The 24,722-nt window shown below is 40.6% G+C and overlaps 1 protein-coding gene across 1 annotated transcript in view; it reads right to left on the bottom strand.

Annotated features, from left to right (window-relative positions):
* COL24A1 (collagen type XXIV alpha 1 chain) overlaps window positions 1–24,722 on the bottom strand; it is a 138,849-nt gene that overhangs the window by 89,540 nt on the left and 24,587 nt on the right. The window contains exons 7-14 of the mRNA XM_086463065.1: window positions 23,952–24,005; window positions 17,415–17,459; window positions 15,096–15,149; window positions 13,848–13,892; window positions 12,128–12,181; window positions 11,389–11,433; window positions 6,982–7,035; window positions 4,404–4,448 (exon numbers count right to left, since the gene is read on the bottom strand). Of these exons, the coding sequence (XP_086319191.1) occupies window positions 4,404–4,448; window positions 6,982–7,035; window positions 11,389–11,433; window positions 12,128–12,181; window positions 13,848–13,892; window positions 15,096–15,149; window positions 17,415–17,459; window positions 23,952–24,005 (396 nt within the window). The remainder of the gene's footprint in view (window positions 1–4,403; window positions 4,449–6,981; window positions 7,036–11,388; window positions 11,434–12,127; window positions 12,182–13,847; window positions 13,893–15,095; window positions 15,150–17,414; window positions 17,460–23,951; window positions 24,006–24,722) is intronic.

The following is a 24,722-nucleotide window of genomic DNA, read 5'->3' as shown; positions in this document are numbered from 1 at the left end:
ACCAAGCGTGCAAACTTAACCTAGGTTTGACAGGCACACTAACTTTTTCTCTTCTCATGTACCTTCAAAGCCCTTACTATATCTCTCCTTTCTGGGATTTATATGAGCAGTTGTATGACTTGCAAAAGAAAAGTGAACCAGAAACAAAAAAAATCAAGACTCTTAAAAGCTCAACACAGCAACAGCAATAATATTAATGAAAGACCGTGAACCAAACATAAGAAATGGTTTAGCAACACTAAAACTGTATTACAGAGGGAAAAGTCTATCTACTTTCTGCCTATTCTACCTCTGGACAAAAAAAAAGGCAGTGCTATACCTCTGAGGCTATGCAAGAATTTAGCAACAAATACGAACACAGAAATCTTTTGCCACTTGCTGAGAGTGACACGGAAAAAAGGAGACGGACACCTACTGATTTCCAGTTCAGCACACATTCATTATTCTCTGGAGACTCTCTCAGCAATGTTAGCAAAACATTCTCCTGCAGCCATCACCAGACTCATGGCTCACTGAAGAAAAAGGAAGACTGATGACTTAGCGTCTCAATGGTGCTTGGTAAAGCTCCCAGGAAAATTGCCGTTCTATATTGCTTTAGCCTTTCACGACTGCTTAAATCATACACTCTGTCATGGTAGCCGATGCCAAGATAAATTGTTTACATTGCTGTCTCTCACTTGTGCTATCTGTTCTGGTTCAGCAAGGCATTTCTGTATTAATGATACTGTACATTGAAATGCATACTTATGGTAACAATAGCATCGACTGAAAAAAACCACAGAGGGACACTGAGCTGGGAAATTCAGCTTACAAAAGCTCCAAAACAGCTTTACAAAATTCAGGTTGATGAAACTCTTGTCACAGTCTCCAGAGGTGTTGCCTGACCTAATTAACAGCAAAGAACTGGAACTACACACAAAAAAACCTGAAAAATGATCTCGCTGATACGAAAAAGGTTGAATTAGCTAAGTGTCAATTTTTTAAATCATCCTCTATCTACAAAAGCCTTGCTGTATGTTAGCACATGCTTATCAGTTTGCTTAAAACTTGCTGGTAGATAGAAAAAAAAATAAATTACTCCAGCTATACAAAGCATACCTTTTCCACCATTTCTATGTGACAACTGAAACTAAACCCAAATTGCTTTCACAATTGTCAAAAAGATAGGATACCAGAAATGCTTCCTAGTACTAGTTTGTTGGGGCTTTTTTTTTTTTTTTTTTTTAAGAAATAAAAAAGTAAAAAGAAAAGCTAGCTCCGATAACCGTAATCGTGAATTTTCTGGAAGTCTTCATCTTATTAAAACTTATGGCCTTGCAAATCTTGAGAGACCGATTGCTCAGCCAGCCAAAAACTCTGAACTTAGCAACAGCTTTGTATATTGAAAAAATCATGGAGGGAAAGAATTCTTGGACTCAGCTTGCTGATGCTGCTCACTTTGCCATTATCCTCATGAACAAACACAAAAACACAATTAGCTCTCGACACTGCATACAGCTGGGCTGGACAAGCTACTTGAATTCATGCTGTTGGTTTCTGCCAGAATAAGATAGTTCATCTCATGTTCAATATTGCGTCTTGTAATCATCTAATGTGTTATAATTGTCTAAGTATTTTAGAACAAACACTGAGGTCTCTAGTTCTTTACTCAGTTGTGGGAGACCACTAACATCTGCCTGTGAAAACAGAGGCCAGGGTGCACAAACCCATTTGGAGAGCAGGTGTGGTCAACCACACAAGCTGTACTTGGGGATGCTGGGGTCACCCGAAATCCCCCTGGGGTCTTGGTGAAATTCTGCTACAGGTTAAAGAGTGCAATGGTCCCTTGTAAAGAAACTCTGGAACAAAGCACAGCTCTTTCAGCTCTTCACTTACCGACTGGGAAAGTGGGGACTAGAGTAACCAATATGATGTAATACAGGCACAGAGGAGTGCAAAACAGTAAATTTTACTGCTGATGCCTGTGCACTGCGTTAGTATCACAAAAGACTCATGCCACTAGATACTGTAGTCCTCTTTAGCCATGTTCTGACCTTATTTCAAAACCCCAACCAGACTGCTGATGCTTTGGAAGCTTCCAAAGGCTTTCAGAAATCTGGAGGAAATGTTGCTGGACCATCTTCCTCAACTGCAAAATCTCACTGTACCCATAAGGTCTTATCAACTACGGAGAGTTAACTGCCCCTGAGCAGCAATGCTAACCTGTCTTGGCTAAATAAAAGATACCTTTAAAAACACCCTAATATACCCATAAGATCTATTAAGCTGTCGGAAGGATGTACAGTGACCCTACCTTCATGGAGCTGCATTTCTACATCAAAAGCACTTGTCCACACTCATTTTGGATCACAGGTTTTGTCATCCCGAGCGCTAAACTTTATTAAGACCAGAAGCTCATTTGCAAAATTATTTCTGCCTCCAAAAAGGTCACAGTTTTTCAGCACACATACATACACCTCAGCTACAAACACAAGTGTAGGGATCAAAGGAGCTCTCTGCTCCATAAAGGGTCCCTAATTCCTTGCAGTCAAATGGAGCTGCAGCAGATGATGTAAAGTTTCCAACAGTTCTGGGGGTCAAACCTGACTCCAACGGAAGATGTGAATATCAGTAAAAGCCCTGTTCCAAACTGTGAAACTAAAAACCATACACAGGAAGAATTAGCTTAGTAATTGTACATAATGAGAAAAGAGATGTCTGTTTCCGTGCTCTACTTTCTTGTCTTTACTTTGAACACAAGTTATGTGGAGCACGTGGACACGTAATCGATGCTGTTTTATACAGCTGGAACTCTGCAAAAGAGTCCCACACACAAACAAGAGATGGCAGGCCACTCAAATGGACTTCATGGGCAAAACAATTATTGATTTCACGCTGGTCAAAATCCAAATACGCCATCAAGTTTGGCGTTTTTTTGTTTGGTTGGTTGGTTTTCCTATTTTTCCCCTCCCCCCCCCCCCCAAAAAATAGCTCTCATTATGGTTCAGTTTTGGCTATGTAGAAGTGGCAAAGGCTTTGGACTGGTGATTGAAAATAACTTCTATATTTCATGAAGTATTATAGACACTCAATCTCTCTGTGTAAGCGACTGCAACTCAGCAACACGGCAAACGGAGCTTTGACCACGCAAACAGTTAGGCTCATGAATTCTAGGAAGGGCTAAATTGCTGACTAAGATTTAGTCAAAATAATCAGTAATGGTATCTTTTTAGAAGTGATATACAGTAGGCTTTTTTAAAAGCCTCAGATACTTTTGTGCAATTATCAAAGTCCTCGAGACAAAATTCCAAAGATGGTCATGCAAGAAAAGCGAACTATAATGCAAAGCAAATTCTCAAGAGTGCAACCTCTAGTCTCATGACTGGTTCGATCAGCTCGAACATGTCAACTGACAAAACCACGATGAGTCGTGTTTGCCTGATGAAGGCTGGAAGCCACAGAGGTTCCTTGACCAAGCTTCTATGTCTTCACTATAGCAATGCCATAACAATCCCAATCAGGCAGCAAGGGATGACTTACAGGAACTTTTTTTGTTATGAACATATCATTAAAAAGATTAAAAGAACCCAACTGTCATACTTCAAAGGAGAAGTTAGATGACCATCAGTATAAAATGACAAACTTATCAAGAATGTTTCAGATCTCCAGATATTTAAAAAAAAACCCCAACACCCAAACACCAGAGACCATCATGGCTTTCTTAATCCAAGTGTAAACATGCTCTTTTCTCCCACATGAACTATGAACTAAGTTATGAACTATGAACGCAGCTGGGTAGCCAGCCTTCATTGAGAAACATCAAGTCCAGGTCCTCTAGCAGTAAACACACGAATTACTTAAAATAAGGGAGTAAGACTACATGGTATGAAAGTATCAGTCTTTCCCACCTCCTGTAGGACTCATTCATATCACAGAGCTTCTCTGGCACGACAGTATTTATTCAACTACTGCTTACAACTCCATAATTAGCATTAGAACCTTATTCTAAAAACATGTAAAAAAATTTTTAATGTGATACTGTATATAAGATAAAGTAATTTTGCTTAGGAATTAATTCTGCTTAGAATTTGGTAGCCGTATACGAGAATGAATGAAGGCTGTGGATGTTAAAATGTTCGAAAGCATTGCACTTTTTCAAAAAGCGATGCTGGCTTTAGGGGTATAAACTAGCAAACTTGGTTATTGCAAATAACCAGACACACCAGATCAGAAATAAGCCTACAAATCCAACTCAAGTATAGAAGTACTCCACACCGGCAATATGACAGCAGTTTTGTAGAATGATTTTAATTAAAATCATGGCTAACTAAACCAAAGTCTGTTTAAATCCCTGGATTCCTATATTTATTATTTCACAAACATACAAGACAAACATTCTAATGAACTAATAAAAGCATACTCACCCTCAGTCCTGGAAATCCAGGAGGACCAACACCACCAACAATTCCCTTCAAAGAAAATGTATTTTAGATTATCTGAATTTTACCATTTAAAAAAAATCCCAGTGACAAGATAAACAAAAGTGATCTTCAAAGCAAGTCAGTTGGGATTTTGAGAGAGAGTTCCTGAAGAAGGACAGCTTATCACTGTATAATAGGGGAACATGCTTATTTAAGTCCCTGAATGTGGAATTTGATCTCAAGATATTTGCATCATGAAATCATTCCTGCATTACGAAGGAATATGAGATTTGTTACCACAATATTTAAAGTGGGAAGAAGAAAAAAAAGGTTTTGGGGGTGGAAAAAACACACCACAAGAATTTATTGAGATACCTTTGAAAGATAAATAGAACAGTGGCTCAGTTGACAGAAAGACCTTTGCAAACTAAAGGCTACACTCTCTTCATGCAAAATTATTTCTTGATACAACGTACAGTATTTGTACTTTAGGTAGAGGTACCAAATCCAACAGTACTCTACTACTGCCTCTGCTGCACCCAGGTTTAACTCAGCAGAGGCTAAAATTCCAACCACCACATAAACCAGTTGCCAAGTCTTTTTGCCCTGCGGGAAGCGGGTATTGTAGCCCTCCAGGTCAGCATGCTTCGTGCAGGCTCTCCCACGCCTGGGACCTGCTACTCAATGGATATCATACAGAGGGCTCACTGCAGCCCGTTGGCACCCCCAGTGAAGGGGAACTCTTTTGCAAGTAAATCTGAGCCCATTCTGAAGCTGTCCAACAGACCACGGCTGCTGGGCATGGCAGAGAGGACACTTCCATGCTCTCCTCCCTCCTCTGGTGCCTACGTACCTTCTCCAACCTGCTCCAAACGAAGCAGAGGAGAAGTTGAATGCTCTAGCCACATCCTTCAAGGCAGACTGACATGCTCAGAGAATTGAGAGGGTGTTGGGGAAACGAAGGAGGGCATTATTCTGCTAAGCAGAAGAAATTAGTCATGGAGACAAATGTCATTAATGTCAAGTCAGCACATGGGAAGAAAATGTCTTCCCTTCCAGCTACTGCCACCACAGGCCTCCCAGGCAGCCCCTGCTCTCCACTGCCAGCTCACGAACAGGCTCTGTAAATATCCCATCAGCATTGCAGCCCCCTGCAGCTGCAGCTCTGGCCCCTTGCCTGAACAAGCCCTGCAGGGTGAGCTTTGGGGGAGGAGGGGAGAGGGGTTGCTGCCTGTCTGAGAAGGCAGGAAGATCAGCAGCTGTCTTGGCAGATTAGGAGGAACTTGTTTGCAAATGCTCGCATTAAAACCGGCTTCTTTGTAAAGTGCAAGTCTAATTTCAGATCCAAGCTTTCTGAGCTCTTTTCTATTAAAGTACCCCTGTTTTGCAGATCTTGTGGAAAGACAACATGTCCTTCATTAGGAATGGAGGGAGACTTGGGAGTACCAGGAGGGGAAGGAAGAACTAACATTTTTACATCATTTGCAAAGGAGCTGCTGATACTCACAGCCCCTCAGAAGGTTTTCAGATGAAGAGCACCACACTGACATCACCTGACATTCCCACAAGGGGGACTTTGCCTCAGGGACCACAAACACAAAATAATTTTTCTCCTATGTTCCAAAATGCTGACACCAAACATTGATAACTCGCCAGCAAAATTCACGTAAGCTTTTCTAAAATCAGTTTCGAAGACGGTTGTCAGGAAAGGGCAGGCCTTCAAAAAGGAGACCATCTCTGCCCAGTTCCTGACTCTGGTCCATATCAGGTCCATATCAGAACAACCTTTAGACACAAACTGATAGCAGTTTCCAAAGGAGCATCCAACAATAAAAGCAGATTCAAATCAGCTGCTCATTTACCCAGCACTTATTGGTGTTCCCTTGTCTGGCCCAAAGCCCTTTCACCAGTTTCTCATATCAAAGGAAACCTGAGTTTGGAGTCTGCAGCCAGAGTTTCCCTACAAATACAACAAGACAGCAAAGCTCCTTTGAGGGCAGCCAGTGAAGTGACGTGACTGTGCCGCAGTTTGAATAACCATACCACGAGAGCACTTTAGCCTGCACACGCTGCCAAGGACAAAGCTGTTATCATACTGATTACAATGCACTAAATGACATACTAGCATAACTGTATTCAGTAACAGTTCAAAGGATGAAATCAACTATCAAATGCATAAGCACACAAGCGCTCGGGGTTTGGCGTGCACGCAGAATCCTATTTTGTTAAGGTGATCTTAGAATAACGGTTTAAATAAACAACGCAAAGTCAGAGCCAACGCAAGAATTTTTGAAGACAAAACATTCATCGGTGAGGACAGCAAGGCATCTGATTCTCAGGGTAGTCAGCACATGCAGCAGTGGAAACTGTGTTCTCTCGGCAGCTTTCTGGTTCTTTTCTCTGTCTTTTGTATACCGCTGCTTATTACGCTACTATCTGAGCAATTTCCAGTTCAAAAAATTTTCCTGTGGACTTAAAGACACTGCTTTTGAGGCTAAAGTCCCCTTCCCATTTGGGAGGGGAGTTAATACCGAGCGTTACAAATTTTACCACATTAATCAACACACAATTTGATACTTACAGGATTCCCATCTGGACCAGGAGGGCCTCTATTTCCAAAGTCACCTGGAAAACCCTAAAGCAGAAGGGAGAAGGCTTGTTCTTCGTTATCTCAGACACAAATGTGATCTGAAGACGGAATTCCTATAAGTACTAGAAATCAGGACATCAGCTAGAGCTTTCAAGGACAGAGATGGATGAATGGAGGAAGCAGAAAGTTTCAGTTGCACAGTTCAAATGAATAGAGCAGCGGTATTTGTTCGTCTCCTAAAATCATAACCCAAAAAGATGTAACTATACGCAGTGTAAGGATAGGGCAAAATCAGATGACTGAATGCTTTAAGAGCAATATTAAACAAGTATTACTCAAATTGTTTGCTTGGAGTCCCTTTTCCTATTTAGTATTTTTACTTCAAATATTTTTTTTCCTGTATCTACATTTAGCCTGTAGCAGGGGCAAAACTCCAACAGTGGCTCTATCACCTGACAATCCCTCACCAGCCAGGGAGGGGAATCGGGAAAAAGAGCAGACCCATGGGTGGAAGTGAAACAGATTTAATGAAACACCACCAACACCAACAGGGATATACAGACTCAAACGCAGCCAAATGAATATCCAGCTATCACAGTCAACAGGAGAGCAGTCCTCAGGAGAAACCAGAGGAGGAGCAGGAAGAACCTCAGCAGAAACCTCACAGGAGCCCCCTCTCCTCAGCAAACCTTCCCCCTTTATACTGCCCATGACCTTATGGTGAGGGCTACCCCTGTAGCTCACTCAGGGCAGCTGCCCTGGCTGACTCCCAACTGCTGACGGCCTGCCCGGCATGGCTGGGCTGGGGGTCTGTCCCAGCCAAACCAGGACATCCTGTTACCTACAGAATTCACTAAATCATGTCTTTTGTTTTCTCTTACTCTTCCTTAAATATTAATGGTTGCAGTCTCAGTGTGACTCATGTTCATTAGAAACCAAGGTTTTAATCTTTCTGGCACAACACTGTCCTTACCAACGTGAACACTTGCCTCAGTCTGCATCTAGGGACTGAAACAATAACTCTTGTAAACAAGACATGGAAAAGCCTCATTCATTTTAGCAGAGTTTGGACTTCAGAGACTAGATTATTAGGACAGGGAAGAAATATGGCTGGTCAGGTCAAGCGCTGAAGCTTGAAACGGAATTTCTTCGTCTTGCTTGACAAGCAAAATGAAACGGAAATCCACCACTCTGACTCTAACCTGTCTCTAACCAGGGTTTCGCAGATTGTTTTACTTCCTTCTGATGTTGGCCACAGCAGAAGCACGAGTTGTTGGGGAAAAGTGGTGTGTTTTGCTTTGTTTTTAATTAATTTTTATCAGTGTACTATTGTCAGGCAGATCTCACTACTTCTCTGGAAGAGCCACATGAAGCTAAGAGCAAACTTATGCGATAAGTTTGAAGCAGCACCATGCAATATTTTCATGATTCCTTTCACTGTATAGTTAGGAGAAAGGATGGAGCACAGATCTACAGAGAAGTCAACATCCTTTTAAATGACGTTGCAAGGTCCACAGAAGACCCTATCACAAAATTCACAAAATACAAAGCTGGAAAGGGATTCTGCCTGGAAAAAATCCAAGCTAAGGTGCTGTCCACATCGCTGTCCAGCTCAGTGTCTTTCCTTAATGGAATGGGGGATATCAAACAATATTATATGAACAGCAGTCAGGAAGACAATATAAAACTTCAGCAAGGAGGTGGAAAAACCGTATCATAAGCCAAAGCAGCTTAAGCACTGCTTAAGCCGTATTTGGCCTTAGTAATGAATTAAACAGAAAATCTATAAAAGTTAGGGCAACTTTCAATGTGAGTATATACATATATGCATACACACTGCTAAAACAATATGTTGGAACGATTTAATAGGCTCTTAATTCCCATCATCATGCATGATACCGTGAATTAATCTGAGACATGCTTAACACTTTCCACGCCATCGTTTGGGTTGATTTTGGTTGGAGGGTTTTTTCTGCGTTCTTCTGCAAATTCAGAAAAGCAAAAGATAGGAATGCCACTCCCAACAACGACATTTTTATTCAGGATCTGATCACAGAACTCACCAATAAGAATCTATAGCCATAACTGTAAGATCTGACAGTACAGGCCTTTATATCGTTACTGTCTCACCATTTAAACAGTAGAGGTTCATAGGTTATCAGTCAATTAAAAATACTGTGGAACCAGCCAAATTTCATATTACAAGCATACAATGGAAAGGAATTGAATACATGTGCTTTTACTATGAAATGTTTTGTCTAAAGCACACTGCATGCAAAACTAATCTAAAATTCAAACAAATCCTCACTCTGTAATCTTCACAATGGAGATTCTGGTAATTAAATATTTTGTTCCATTTCAAATATGCCAGAGGTGTTACAAATATGAATAACTACTCAACAAACCTGCTAAGCAATAGCATTTCAAATTGTAAGCGTACATCCCTTGTACAATCCACTTTTCTCATACTTTAATATTTCTTTCCAAAAATGAGATCATATCTGGGATCTGATTTCTCTCAGAAGAATCTCTGCCAGTCAGACTTTTTTTTTTTCCCCCGCAAGGGTTGTTATTGACAGAAGTTTTGTCCAAAGAAATAAGTTGCTTCCTAGAACACAAGGTGAGGAGCCTGACTTCAGGCACTATGCAATTCCCAAACCTAAATTTCCTTTAGCAACGGTGCCCGGCCCCAAAGCACCGGCGTGGTTAACTCTGGGACACGGTGTCAAAAGACGTTGTCATCACAGCTCTCACTGTCTGGGGTTAAAACAACACACAATCTCTAAGCTTGTGGTCCAGCAAAGTACTTCAAGTCAGGTTCCCATGTGATTGTTCTCCTGGTTTGATCTCTGTATTAGTGGCCTTTACTCAAAGAAGTACTTTATAGATCACCGAAAGGATTTGGAGTGAACCTCGGGACTGAGGAAACACCAACAGTACAGAGGAATCGCTGCTGCCTGAAGGTATTCGTGGGCACTGCGTAGAGGTGCTTTTGGTGCTCTGTCACCTACGTGCAACCTCTCTGAATTGACTTATACAAATCAAAGTCCTCACCAGAGCACAGCCTGGCACTGACAGAAGTTGTGCTTTTATTGCAAATGAAAAATAACTGCTCACCACAGCGTGTGCAGCACCAGCTGTTAGGGACTGAAACAAACTGCTACACGGGCTATCAGGAGCCTCGGTGCAACCTGCCACCGAGAATGAGATTAGAATGCAAAACATGTGTTCAGAGTACCCTCCTGTCACCTCCTTTTCTTTTTCCACACTGAGCACAAGCCTTTGCACTCCCTCTCCAGGTTCTCCTCCTTAAACGCTGCACGTGACCCACCAGCCCAACACCCTGCTGATGGCACAGGCCCGACGCTCAGATGCACAAAGCGGAGTTTGATTCAAATTATAAGCAAACTACAATACGGCCCACAAGCATAGGAGCACCCTGTCCTGCTAGCTGAATAAATAAAAACCAGATTCTTATTTTGATTTTTATACCTTAATAATTTGATGGCAGCTTCAGAAAGAGCAGGGTATCAACTTAACGCCACTTTGCTCTTCTTGCCTTTCTCTATGTCAAAAGGAACTCTACTGAAGGCTAGTGCTTTTTTTGGGCTGGTGTTAGACCACACAGAAACCAAAACATAACTGAATGGAAACCTCCACAACTTTCAAAGCACACGTCAAGGGCCAAACGATGGTAATCACACGACTGCTGCTCAACAAGCTTGTTCAACATGCTGGATGAAAGTCATCTGAACTGTTGAGCGCAACTGAGTGCACAACTGGAGAACGCCATCGCAGTTTCCAAACTCAAACCGCAAGCAAGTTAAAATTAGAAACTCCTGGAGAGCTTCAAAGACCTCAAATAATAAGGTTGCAGCAGAAGACAAAACAGTTGGCAGTGAAGATATACCACAGGAAATATGTAAAGCTGGATAATGTATACTTGGCAAATTTGTGTTTATTCTCAGCTGTAGAAACCAAGTTAAGTAGAGGACAGCTTTAATTTACCATAGTCCAGAAATATCAGACACTAGAAGCAACTGATTTGCATTCAAACCAACACCAAAATCAGACTCATGAAATTTGCATCATATCAGTACCTTGCGCTAAGACCAATTTTACAGAATTTATGTGTTTCTGTCATCTTTTAACCCTTGGGTAGCTGATACCTGTAACCAGCCACAAGGCTCATCACGTTAAGTCTTCCTTACTTCAGAACACCTAGTAGTTACAACCTGCACAGAATTTGCAGTCCTGCAAAGTACTAACTGGAAACAACAGAAAGTCACCTATGGAAAAAAATAAACCTAACATTTTCCATCTGATTAAAGTTACAGAGTGAATTGCAGGTGCATTTACACTGGTAGCTCAAATTGCAACAAGTGTTAGAAGCTTTACCTGTCTCCCTTTAGGACCTCTTTTTCCACGGAAGCCTGGGATGCCCTGAGAAACAAAGAACACATGAGAAGTAGGTTTTCTTTTCTTCCATAGCTTAAATTCAAGTAATTAAACCTGCATTTGATTGGAAAAGACAGTGTGAAAAGAAGCACCACTAAAAAAAAAAAAAAAAAAAAGATCTGAGCAAAGAATCATGGAGACAAAGTCCTACACAGGAGGGGCAGAAACACCTGCTTGTCTTTACTGTGACCACATCAGAACAACTACGAAGAAGGGCCATATCCTGCTTCCATCAGAGTACCTGGCCAGACATCCTTTGTGCTCAAGAGAAGCAAGGAAAAGCTCAAGCACAGGGTGACAGATTAAAATTTCCGTGATCGGTTTTATTGCAAACATCATCTGATGACTAAGAAATATTAATTATTGACTAAACAAAATTGCTTCAATGAAAAATATTCATTATGGACCTTGGTAGTAAGAAAAAAATACCCTTAATCCTTGCAGCTCTAGGTTAAATACAAATAATAATTTACAGCTGCTCCCCATTTCACTTCAGCACCAGTGCATTTCATTGATTAGACTGCTTAGATACAACCTATTTATTTGATTCCCTCCACATCAGTTTTGCTTTGAGACAAACCCAAAGGAATGGTTGTACCCTGTAAATTTTCCCCCATTCTAACAAATATCGCATTGCCACCCGAACGTCAATATTTTATTAACGTTCCATTAAACCTACCCTTTCTCCTTCAGGTCCTGGTTGTCCTGCCACACCTGGAGGTCCAATGAAACCCTACAAACATAAGAACAATTCTTGGTTAAAAGGCTGCTTCCCACCAGCGCTGCTTGTTCCTCAGTATTGGTGAGCCGTGGGTTCAAGATCTAAGGATTAAATTCTGAGAATCCCTTGCTTTCATCTCTCTCCAGTCTGCCAATTGTAATGATTTGGGGGGGGGGGCGTGGGTCATTTTTTGGTGGTTTTTTAATTATGAAAGATAGTGCCCATCTTGTCATCCAGCCCTAACGACAGTAAGGAAAACAAAGGCACTCCTTTTTTCTACAGTTTCTTAAAACAGCTGAGAAGCAGAGTGTAGTTTGATTGCAAGAATATTCTAAACTTAAAGCTCTGAAGATACGCCTCCACGGCACAACAGTATCTCTCAACAGGGCCACACCATCGTTTTTATTGGAAGTTGCCTGTAGAATTCACATATAGGACTTAGCCTTAAGACCTGACAGGCGTTTTTCCCTAAAATTACTCATACATTGGCCATTTTTAGGTCTGTGTAAACAGAAAAGTAGTAACTTCCCAGGAAGTGACTGGGATCACTTAATATTTTGTTGATTGAGGGGAGAACGAGACAAAACGCATTGACAATCCGAGCAAAAACAAACCGAAGAAATGTAAAAATACAATCCCCGAGGGTGCAATATCTGTTGGCACTTGATCCTGACGAAGTAATTCTTCCCATCACTGTAATGAAAACTGACATCAAAAAAACCCACCCCAAAAAAAACAGACATATGTTTAAGAAGCTGCTGCAGGTAAATGCTTTTAGTAACTACATTAAAAAAAAAAAAAAAAAAAAAGGACAAAAGCAAATCTAGCAACACAAAAAATCAGACGCTTGAGAACACAGGACACTGCTCAGCAACCTGTACAGCCCGAGCGGAGCGCCTGAAAACCCCTAGTGAAAGGCTCCTTCGAATCCCAGCTGCGACCAGCAACGTGCCAGTTTCTGCAAACCCATGTCTGCTGCCTTATGGTGAAAGTCAGTCTGAAAAAATACTTAGACACCCACAAGCAGGTATAGGCATGCACATGTGCCTATTAAAAAAAAAAAAAACCAAAATGCATAAAACCCCAAACAAACCAAAGCAGAAAAAAGCCAACCTATTTTACCTCCAAGAATAATTGAAAGCAACCCTTGAATCAGCAGAGCATTAAGAGCCTTCAGTCCCTGGGATAGACATGCCTACAACTGAACCATTCTAAAATCTCAAGAGCACTTTTACGGGTTCTGTGTGACAAGATGGTTTCCCTTTATCAACTTCTGTAGCTGTTACAGATTGCAAATGCCAGCTACATCTGCCTCCCTGACAGCTTCCATTATGGAAATAGTGCTTCAGGCAGGAAAAGTCGGCTCCTCTTCACTCCCACCTCTCACACCCACATCAGTGCTGCTCTCCTCCTCTTGCCTGCGTGCATTCCAACAGAAAGGAAGGGCAACAATGGAAGACTGCTCTACGCTGCTCATCATGGGGAAAAAAAATGATTAAATCCTTACATGTATTTTGAAAGAAACACTATGTTTTCTCGTTTGTCGGTTCTGTAAAGGACAGAGTGGTTCAGCGGGCATCCAACTGGCAGAGCTGAATGAAATTCCTCATTCCCTTTCTCATGTACTGGATGGGTAAAAATAGACACACATGCCAAAATGTTTAAAATGCTTACTTACTCTTACACCTTTAGGACCTGGGTTACCTTCTGGTCCAACTAAGCCCTATTACAAAAAGACATGAGTTGTACTTCATGTTAAACAACAAGATACGCTCTATTTAAAAGAACTGTAACAACATTTGTCAACATAAACTGGCAATACGTTCTTAAAAGTATTAGGATTGAAGAGGGCATCATCAAGAGTCCCCTGGAACCACGTTCAGAAAGGTGCCCCGTTAATTCATGGCTGAAACTTAGACAATGACTTCCTTTACATTAAAATTATTTCTTCTGGGAGGAAATTTTTTTCCAGACCCAGTGATCTGGCATTACAGTGACATAATTTCACAGGATTTTTCACAAACTTTTATGTTTGGAGCTATTTCCAGCTATTTTCAAGTTAATGTCAGAATAGTATATGTAGTCAAAATGCTCTAAGTATTTGATGTGATTCAACACAAACATGTTATCATCCATCACTATGTAAAATATTGTAATGGAATTTGAAAAATATATAGCCATTACAAACCTAACCCAATAAAACACTGAAGTATTGGTTAAATTCACCCTTTAAGCAGACACAAAACCACAAAGTCAATTGTTGAATTGGGCTCATATACCTTTATATGGGGAAAATGATGAATATTTCTACTTTGTGTCTTATTTGTTTGTATTACTGGACTAAGGTATCTGTTAGCTTATATGTAAATTTTTTAAAAACTAAAATAAATATTTATATACATGCTTGTGTTTATAGAAAGCTGATTTCTGGCTTTACTGGTTCTCCTTCTCAAGTATATGAATGGAAAAAAAAAAGAAAATCTTTTCATGTTCTGTTTCCCTAAAGGGCTGAAGAAATAGTTTCAGCAGTGAAGTAAATACATTAGTGAAAATCAGGAGGAACTATATTACAACCGGCTATTGCTTCTGGACTTGAAATATAAAGAAGATGGAACACAGAGAACCACAAGAAGCTTACGACTGAGCACGAAGTGTTTAGTCATTCAGTGCTTTGGTAACATCATTTATATATTCCAGAAAGGTACAGCATTACTGCATCAAACCCACCCAAGTTTAAAAGCCACAAGACTCAACATTACCTAAAAGGCACTATCTGTGAAAGAGGTTTGTTTCAAGGATAAATGACAGGATGTAAACAAATACATTTACACTATTAGTAGTTCCAAAAGAGTTAGCTATGGTACTTTTGAGGAGAACAAACATGAAAACCCCCCAAACTGCAAAGACATTAGTATAGTTACTGCACCTGCCTGCCAGGGTAACCAACTGCCCCAATATTGCCAGCCATTCCTGGAATTCCCTAAGGGGAAAAAGAGGTGGGGAAAAAGAAAAAGAAAAAAAAAAAAAGGAAAGAAACAACAAACAGGTTTAATGTTATGTTTTGGAGTTTATTTGTTTTACGATTTCTCTTTTAACATCTAGTCATATGACACAGCTTAAGCTCATGGAAAAATTCCTTTTTAAGCAAGCTACACAGCAACACCCCAAAATTTACTCATTGTACATAAGTAACTCCACCAATTTCAGTTACATACCCTTTAAAAAACATGACAAGAAGAGCAGTTAAGATTTTGTGAAATACAACAGTGCACCCAGATGCTATTTACAGAAAGCAATTGAGGAGGCCTATAGGAGACAGGTCCTTATAATGAAGTAACTGCAGTGGTCTTAGCTGCATTTGAACAAATGTGTTCAATGTTTCATTAAAGAAGAATCTTTGTGGCCTTACAAAGCCAAGGGGTTTTTTGTTTCTTCCAGAATCAGGTCACTATAACACTCAATTAGTCATTAACGTATAGAACTTCTCTCCATCTTCCTCCTAATCAAATCCAAAAGTCCCTTTTGTTGTGGTTTTATTTCTTAATAAATCTTAATAAAATAGGTCTGCACATCTGACTGTTTATTTTCAGAAAAATGAGCTTTTCTGAAACGGTGCCAAATGCCACGGGCCCATCACTGAGACGCAGGAAGCTCCACCTACCTCTGTTCCGTTAACTTTATTTTCAACAAGCCAAGCCCATAAATTGGACACTGTCTCAGCCTGACCCTTCCACCCACTGCCATATGTCAGTGTTACCACAGCAATGGATCAGGACTTCCTCTCTGAGCTGTTCACAGCTGATTTACGGTGAAACAGCAGCCTTAGGAAGCAGAGCTCAGAAGTGCAGACGCAAAAAGAGGTTGCAGTGTTTTTTGTTTGAACGAGCTGCCATTGAGAGGATTCTGTCACCTGCTTTCAACCGGTAGTGATTCATCTCCCAACAGATGTTCTGTCATGGAACTAGGATCCATGGTCTCCTATTTTTGGCTCAGCTGTACCTCAAAATAGGTGTGTATGAAAAAAAACCTAAAAAAGCAGTAGAATCACTGCATGTACGACTTATCTTTTAAAACTTCTCCTTCGCTACCAGCTGTTCAAGGAGTTCCACAGTTCACAAATTAAGAGGAATGTCTGTCCTCGCTGTACAAGCTTCTAAAAACTACAAGCACTGGTAGGTGCTACAGACGACAAGCAACAGGTCTAACTCATCACCTTCACCAGCCAGGCCTGAAAATACCAGCAGTAAGAACCACGTGCAAAATAAAACTCGTTCATCCCAAGTGTTCTCTCAAAAGCGAGGTCACAGTATTTTTTAAGTGATAATAATGAAGGCAAATATTTACAGCAGCAGTATGAGAACACTGAGATATCACACAGTTGCACATCACTAGTTTCCACATTCTTGAACATGAATTGCCTTTGAAGGAACTTTTGTGCTTGATTGCATGAATAATGAGCAGCATTACTTTCCAATGTAAGCTTCACTTCTTCCCCCTCCATGATTCCTTTTCACCTGCAGCTTCTTCAGAGATTGAGACACTCTTCTCCTGATGTTAACAATGACTTTTTTTTTTTTCCACTGGCTATCTTGATCTCACTGCTAAATTATAGTCATCACAGAAAAATGCCTGTGGGCCTATAATAAAAATCACCACTCATTCAGTTAAGATTTGTGCATAAACCTCATTGAAGTCATGGATGGTGTTCATGAGTTTTCATCTCCCTTCGGGTGTCTATCATCTCTTATCACCATTTCCCTTTCAGTGACATGCAAAAGGAGACTCATGCTTCCATCTACTCTGCCACTAGGAGCCTCGTTAATGCTAACAAGATGCATCAGCAATTGGATGTCTTTCAAATTTACATTCAGATTGCTTCTTGAACTGACATGAAGTGAGAAAAAGCACTAAACCATTTCATTTTCTACATGCTAGGAGATTCAAAATGCATTAAATCAGTAGAGGCTTCGAGAGAATCCAAACTGTGCCTCTGACAAGAATGTTACACCAACCTCCGCCAAGCCAGTGTGGTAGTTGAAAAACAAGCTGGTCGTTTCCATTTCATTTAGACCATTTTTTACCACACTGATCTCTAAATAATCCGAATTCTTGGTTGAGCACTGTCAAGTATTTCCTTAAGCAGGTAGTAATTTACATTGATTGCTTATATCGAACACTTTCATTGGGTTATGCATTCTTCTCTCCTCAATTGTACAGTTTAGTGTACTGTGCCTTCATCCCTTACCTGCTCACCCCGTGGCCCTCGCAGTCCCGCATAACCCTTAAGACCCTGCAGGTAGGGAAACAGATAAATACAGTTAAACACACCGAAATGGACCTTTTGTTCCTACTCCAATCTCCCTTTGTCAGGAAAAAACAACTATTCAAACTTGTGTGCCTGCAGCATCAGTGTGGTTTACATTTAGTGGCTCGTATGAAAGCCGAGTTAGAGAAAAAGGAGTAAGAAATCTTCTTGGCAGTTTAGACAATGTGAAGATATCATCATGCTTAAAGACAGTTGCAGCCTTATACTCTTTTAAGCAAACGAGTACACGGGATGCTGTCACCGGCTATTGCTGAAACTGAAGAACTGGGCTCGCTACAGTGCATTTCTCCATCCCAAATCCTTGTCACGATGCCCTTTCTGAACACGGCAGTTCAGAGGAAGGGTATAAACAGACGGTCGTCCCAGACTACTCTAGGACACTCTCAAGAAAGACCTTCCAGGGCACACGATATCTCTTTTTAAAAATAACAAATAGAACAAATTCCAGCCCTTATATTATGGAATTTATATCGGTAGGAGAACAGCCTCCTCCTCATCCCAGAAATCCCTGTGGTGCCGGAATCATGAAGCTGTCAAAACTTTACTCCCCGTGCCCTGACCAATTCATGTATATTTTAGCTCTTAAAGAAAAAAAAAAAAAAAAAGAATTAAAAATAAAGCTGGAACCTGCCATCTGCATCAGCACACTTAAAAGAGGAACCTTCTTGCACGTCTTTACACCGCACTGAACACACCCAGACAAGCTGGCCTAAAAGGGAGGCTGTAACAGTTGCATGATTGATGCAGAAGCCAAGGGTCTGGTCTCCACATCCCTCGCAAGAGGTACTGGGAATACGCAAGTCCCAAAAGCTGCAGCTTGAAAGAGAAAGACCAAAACGCTCTTTATTCTGGACAAAAATCTATCATAAAATTGGCCTCAAAGACACTGACTGAGTAGCGGGAGCGTCTTGGCTGATGTCAAACATCTGGCTGCCCTGCGGCACGGTGCTACTCATTAGTCAGGAGAGACCTGAGACCCACTCTAACAAGAAGGAATTCTGCAACTGATTTCAGCGCATCAGGTATCCCAAAATTTTGGATAAGCATGACTACAAGGGTATTTCTGCATGAAGTTAATTCTATTATCACATACAAAATTAAAAGACAGAATGATTTTGCTTGGTGATAAGTTTAGATAACGGAAGAGTATGACATCTGTAAGGCTTCAAATTTTGCTATTACAGGCTTGCTTGAGGCATCTTGACCCAAGAGAGACATACTCATGGAGAAACCCAAAGGCCTCATTTTCTCAAAACCCAGCACAGCGGGTGTTTTGCTAATCACACACAGGACACTGCCAGTTTGCAAAATTATAATGTATTCTGGCTTCAATCCTCTCCTGTAGCTTAAGTCTAAATAATTTATATATGTTATCTTGTCTCTAAGGAAGCAGCTGGGGAAAAAAAAAAAATTAAAAAAAAAAAAAAAAAAGAGTAACACAGGTAGCCAGGAGCTGATCTTTGACAAACCAGTTAATATGAAATATCCCAATTTACTATATTAACACATGCGTAAACCCAAATTTTTTATTGAATTGCTAAAGCAGAACTAAAGAAGTCGCCAGCATAAGCCAGTAACTTGTCTTTAGCTTTCATAACGTGCCTCAGAACGCCATACAGTTTTTGCAGTCCCAGCCAACTCTGTCTCTCTTGAGTTTTATCCATTTCAGAATTTTATCCTCTCTTTATGCTTAAATGATCAACTGAAGTTGGTGTTGCTAGAAGAGATCTCTCAGTAGTTTATTATTTTCTGTACAAGAAGAAAAGGAAAGCAAATGCTGCTATACACAGAAACACTCAAAGAGAAGTTTATCACAGTCTAGTTTCAAAGCAGTCCGCTCAGCTGATTTACACCTGCATGGACAGCCTCAAAAGAAGGCACACAAGGAACTGTGAGATGAAGAAGAAGAAGAAGAAGAAGAAGGACTGACTACTGGTGTGCATGTTTCTACACAACAGCACCTTCTGCCAGAGGAAAACTGCTCTGAACTACTTTGGAGCAGCATGCCCATATTCTTATTCAGAGTTAACATGGCCTTAATTCATTCTAACTCACTTAATGGTGGTTGGGAACGAATCTAACCCATGCTAAAGCGAGTAGCATTCCAAAGAGAGAGTTTTGTTCTTGACTGTACCCGTATAAGTAAGCCCCAGTTTGCTCTGACCTAAGATGAAAGTAAACAAGAAGTTGTTCACACGCAGTGGTTTGCAAAATGAAGTACCTCTCAATTTCTAATGAAGATTAACGCTCTGATTTAAAAACTCAGTGTGGAGGAGAAAGGTTTGAAGCTTCCAATGACAGCAACACAGACTTCCAGCACATCACAAAACCACAGCAAGTTGCAAGAATACTTTGGTCTGCGTGAGAGAAAAAAAAAAAAAATCTTTACTGCCAACTAATACAACTCAGAAAAGACTTCATGGCAAGTTTAAGTGTCTGACTTCTACCATATGCCTGGCACAGTGGGACCCAGACTGAGCGAAGTCTGCACATAGCAAAATGTAGCTGTTAAATCATAACGGCGAGGACAGTTCAAGCCAAGTCTCTCCATCTTACTGGTGCCCATTGCATTTTATTAGAATATCTATGCATTTGTTATTCAAATACATCTGTCGTAACACCAGCAATTTTGCTAGAGAGACAAGAAGTTTCTGCAACCTCTAAAAATCAGTAGGCGAAGCGTTATACCTAATGCAACAACCGTCACCTCCAGAGAGATTCTAGTCTTCGACAAGTCCCAGAAAAAAACCCAACAAGCCTTTCTGGGCCTAGCGTAAGACTAGCAGATAAAAAGATTTCCATGCGCTGTCACATAAGCCTTTGCAATGATTATTATCAACTCCACGGTGCTACCACACAGCATCCACTTTCAAAAAACCTCTTCACCAGCAAATGTTTCTTTGTTTGTGGGGTTTTTTTCCTTCATAGCACCGTTCTATCTTGTTTGCTGATGTATGTTAACACAACTAAGATTTCACCTAGCATCTCTTAGCCCAAATATCCTAAGGAATGGAAATATCACTTAAAACCTCCCCAAAATCCATAGATATAGAAGATGGATCTTTTCTCCATCTAATTCAGTAGAGGAATTTCTCTCACAGAGTTGAAGTTTCCATCTGCACCAGGAAAACTGCGCTCTAGGAGAAGTAACGGGAGACACTTGGTAGCATAGCTTTGACATCACCACAGGTACTGCTTTGAAATTATCTATCTGCCTTTCCCTCCACAGGATGCAAAAGTAAAGACAAAAGGAAATACGGAGCCCTTCTCAGGTTGCAACCAAGTTTTTTTTCCTTCAACATGTCTAATCATATTATACTTTAGTATGTGAATTTTATCATGATTTTATAGAGCCAGATTCCCATGATTTACTGCTACATGCACTTGAGATGACAGGCAATAAAGCTAGCCCCAAAATTGTAGCCAATCTTTCAAAAAATCTTTTCCCATGCCATTGTAAAGTACCTGCAACCACACAGGCACTGCAGCCATTCTAATGTACGGGTGTGATCCCAGGCAAGTTAACGCCCAGGAGTGCTGTCCTTCGGCTGCCAAACTGCCCCCAGCACTCTGGCTAGCAGAGGCAAGTACTCACCAGTCTGTACGGTGAAGTAGGCCTTTTTTGGGGAGAGGGGGAAAGAGGGAGCTTCTGCTCTGTGAAGTCTCTGGACTGATATAAGGGAAGTTTTCAGTGCTGATTTAAAGAGGGTCCTGTCAAGACAGCTCCAGGTATGAGATCATGCAACTGCTCTGGAAACGGCGCTCCTCAAACTAACCCTCCTCTCCTGCCATTGCTTCTCTGCTTCAAAAGATGCCTGAAAGAAGCACGCCTCTAAACCCCTCATAAACATGCAATTTTCTGTTCTTATGCTAGAACAAATATGGACCCCTACCCCGAGTAAAATTTGGCTTTTGATAGTGTGTGTTACAAGCATGAGAAATACGTCATATTTCATATGCAACCACAAGGACACATGGCACATAATGAAAAATAAAGTCAATCACAATAATCTGTTCCCAGAGTCCTGATTAACAACATACATTTGTTTACTATCTCACTGAAAAAACCCTGTAGATTCTCAGCTTTATAAAAAGAAACACATTATTTTATAGTTCTAATCTGAAACAGTAGTTTACTAGCACTGTTCTATTGCATTGAGGGCTTCAAAATCTTCTTTGTGGGGAGTAAAATAAATCTTTCTAAGACTCTCATAACATGATCTCAGATATTCAGAAAAATAGAACCAAAAGCACATAGAACATGGCTTCTCAAAGTCATTCTTCTAAAAATAAGTGAAAATAATACGCACACCTGCCTCAAACTTCCACAACACATGTTTTTGTATAAGCACCAAATAACATTGCACAGGAAGTTCAGAATTGGGCAAATTCTGATTAGAAAATGTGTTAAACAGTTTCCTCCACAGTCACCCTGGCGTGGGGTGCTCATGCCCAGGGGAGGGCAGCAGGCATCGCAGTGCACCCTCCACTTCAGCTCCCCAAAGCCACCGCTCCACTTCATGGGAAATGGGTGAGGAATTCAAAGAAAACCCCTCCAATTTCTAGGTCTTTCAGGAAAACACTGACAAAAGTCAATATCACAAAAAGTTAATTGCCATGAAACGAACACGGATTTGTATTACACTATTAAAAGCACCTGGAATTTTATTCGCTGTCAAATATCTCACTGTTTAGAAACTACACAGTTAACACAAGCCAACTATCAAAATCAAATAGAATTTGGGACACCATGAACTCATAATGTAGGATTTTTTTTATTTTCCTTTTTACCTGGATGAGAAGGAATATTGGAAATACATTATTTATGAACTATTACAGCAATTCCCCAGTAGTCCTGGGGTACGAAGCAAAAAGTAGTACTTATTTTTTCTACAGGTTTTTTTGTAGCTCTTTCATTTCACAGCTACTTGTGCTCACATTCCTTTGAAAATTGTTTCTGAGATCACAACGAGCTAACAGCACGTTTACCTATTCACGTGTATTGAAAAGCAATAACCAAAGATCAAGTATTTAAAACCATTAAATTGTGTGCTTGTCATTAAAAATATTAAGCGTTAAATACTTTTAACTGCTTACAGGTGTAGTGCTGTTCAAAAGCTGATATTCTTACAATCTGGGTCAGGCAGGAGTTATCTTAAACATGGTTCTAGTTAGTGTCTGATGTGTACAACATGGAAACAGAGAGTAAAATTTCCAGTGATCATGTGAGCACGATTGTCCAGAGAGTCTCTAACTCTCAGATAAGGAGTGAATTCTTGTGGCAGGAAGAGAGCACGATGGCCATAAGATTTTCATTTCCTTGCCCCCAGATGTCAGTCTCATAATCCAGAACAAGTGACAGCTGTTTCCCATCTAAAAAGCTTTAGAACAAAAACAACTTCTTTTTCGGAGCAAAACTAGAAACCTGATGAAATAAGAAAGCACAACACTTGGGGAATCTCAAGGTGGCCCGAGATTAGCGGTGACAAAAGCTATCAGTGTCCAGGCTCGTAGGTTGACCCTCAACAGAAGGGATGCAAAGTCTTGTCACAGCTATGCATTTTCTCAGTTCATAGAACTGTGGGCCACATATTTGGCAAAATAAATTTCCACACTCCGCCTGGTGATAATTCAGTGATAGCTTCCTTTTCTGGACACATTTTTACTATGTTTGGGTCAATTCTAGAAATGAATGCCTAGACTTTAAAAAAAAAAAAAAATAATTGTCATACACTTTAAGATCAAGACAATGTCGAATGAAGCCATCGTAAAACATAGCACTGAATATAAATTTTGTTGCAATGCGATGTTTCTTCAGTTTCAATAGCAGGCAAGCATTTAATTAATATTCCTTCTCTATTTACCAAAAATTAAGGCCAAAAATGCCACAGCCTACCTTTCTAACAATTCATTCCATTCTTTTGATGGACGCTTTAACAGCTCCCTTCAGCATTACATACTACTTCTGTGTTTTTCTATTACACTTGCAACACCAAACTATCTCCCGCAAAGACAGCATTTAACGGTACTTTCCCCCCAGCTTTCTTGCTGATTTTTGCCACCTCACCAGTTTGTCACCATCTGACAAATCAGAGCAGCCTACAGGACTTACATGAGGTGACCTCTCCTTCCACATAAACTCTATTCACTCTCTCAGTCTTCTGCACTCATTTTCTATTGACATCTTTCATGTTCCCTTCCCAAAACTACCTGTCTGCCTTATGCTTTCCTGTAGACACAGAACATTGGATACATTTCCTAAATTCAGGGTGTGGCACCTGACATTTCTCATATTAAAAAATATCATGTTATATAGCATCCAAAATTGGAACTTATTCCACAGTTATCAGCAGCAAGGCTAAAGCCCTTCTGCTGCCCCTTGACCACCAAACATCCACCTGATGGCCACCGATTTGAGCCAGGGAGGGTTACATGAAAATGGAAACAGAATCTTACCTTCTGGCCTTTGATCCCAGGTAGGCCTGGAAGGCCTATGGGGCCTGGATCACCCTGTACAACAAAAACATCCAGAATCAATCTGTTTCACTGAAAGATGACGCACGGGCCTGTAAACATGTAGGACTTCATGTCTTCCCTGCATTCTTGGACATTTGGTATGAAGAAGTAGCTAATGTTTTATCAGGCACGGATTATATTTTTTTTTAGAGAAAGAAAACTGAAATTGCAACCAGCAGGTGCAATGTGCTTGCTCTTGCATCGCACAACATGGCCAAGTCTTGGCTGGAGCAGACTTAGTTGATAATCTCACAACGTTTACTTTTAGCAAACATAAATAGGAGTGAAGAAGCTATACAAGAGGTAACCCTTCCCTCAGAAGTGAGCGGTTTCACCTCAAATTAATATCTATATTTAACTGTTACTGTTTATTGTTTGTGTTACTGTTATGCCAACAATCCTCAACCAGGAATCAGGACACCGTTTGTGGTATGTGCTGCATAAAACACGGCGTAAATCTAATCTGTGTAAAAGACAACATGAAAGATGCACGTAGACAAAGCTGTTATGGTGGCATATGGCTGTTCTCATTCAAGATCTTTAAACTTTACAACTACATGACTGTATACAGGAACGACAATTAGAGCACCTCAAATGCTAGGGAGAGGGGAAAAGATGCATTTTTTTAATGGTTGTGGCAGATGGGGGAGGAGGGAAGATTGTTCCAGGTCTTTTATTCCTTTCTCAGGATTGACAGTGAAAAGACTTACT

This window comes from Leptosomus discolor, chromosome 3, assembly GCF_034619465.1.
Source record: "Leptosomus discolor isolate bLepDis1 chromosome 3, bLepDis1.hap2, whole genome shotgun sequence".
Taxonomy (NCBI): Eukaryota; Metazoa; Chordata; class Aves; order Leptosomiformes; family Leptosomidae; genus Leptosomus; species Leptosomus discolor.
The sequence above is the reverse complement of the archived record's forward strand: the minus strand, read 5'-3'. Positions and strand labels throughout refer to the sequence as shown.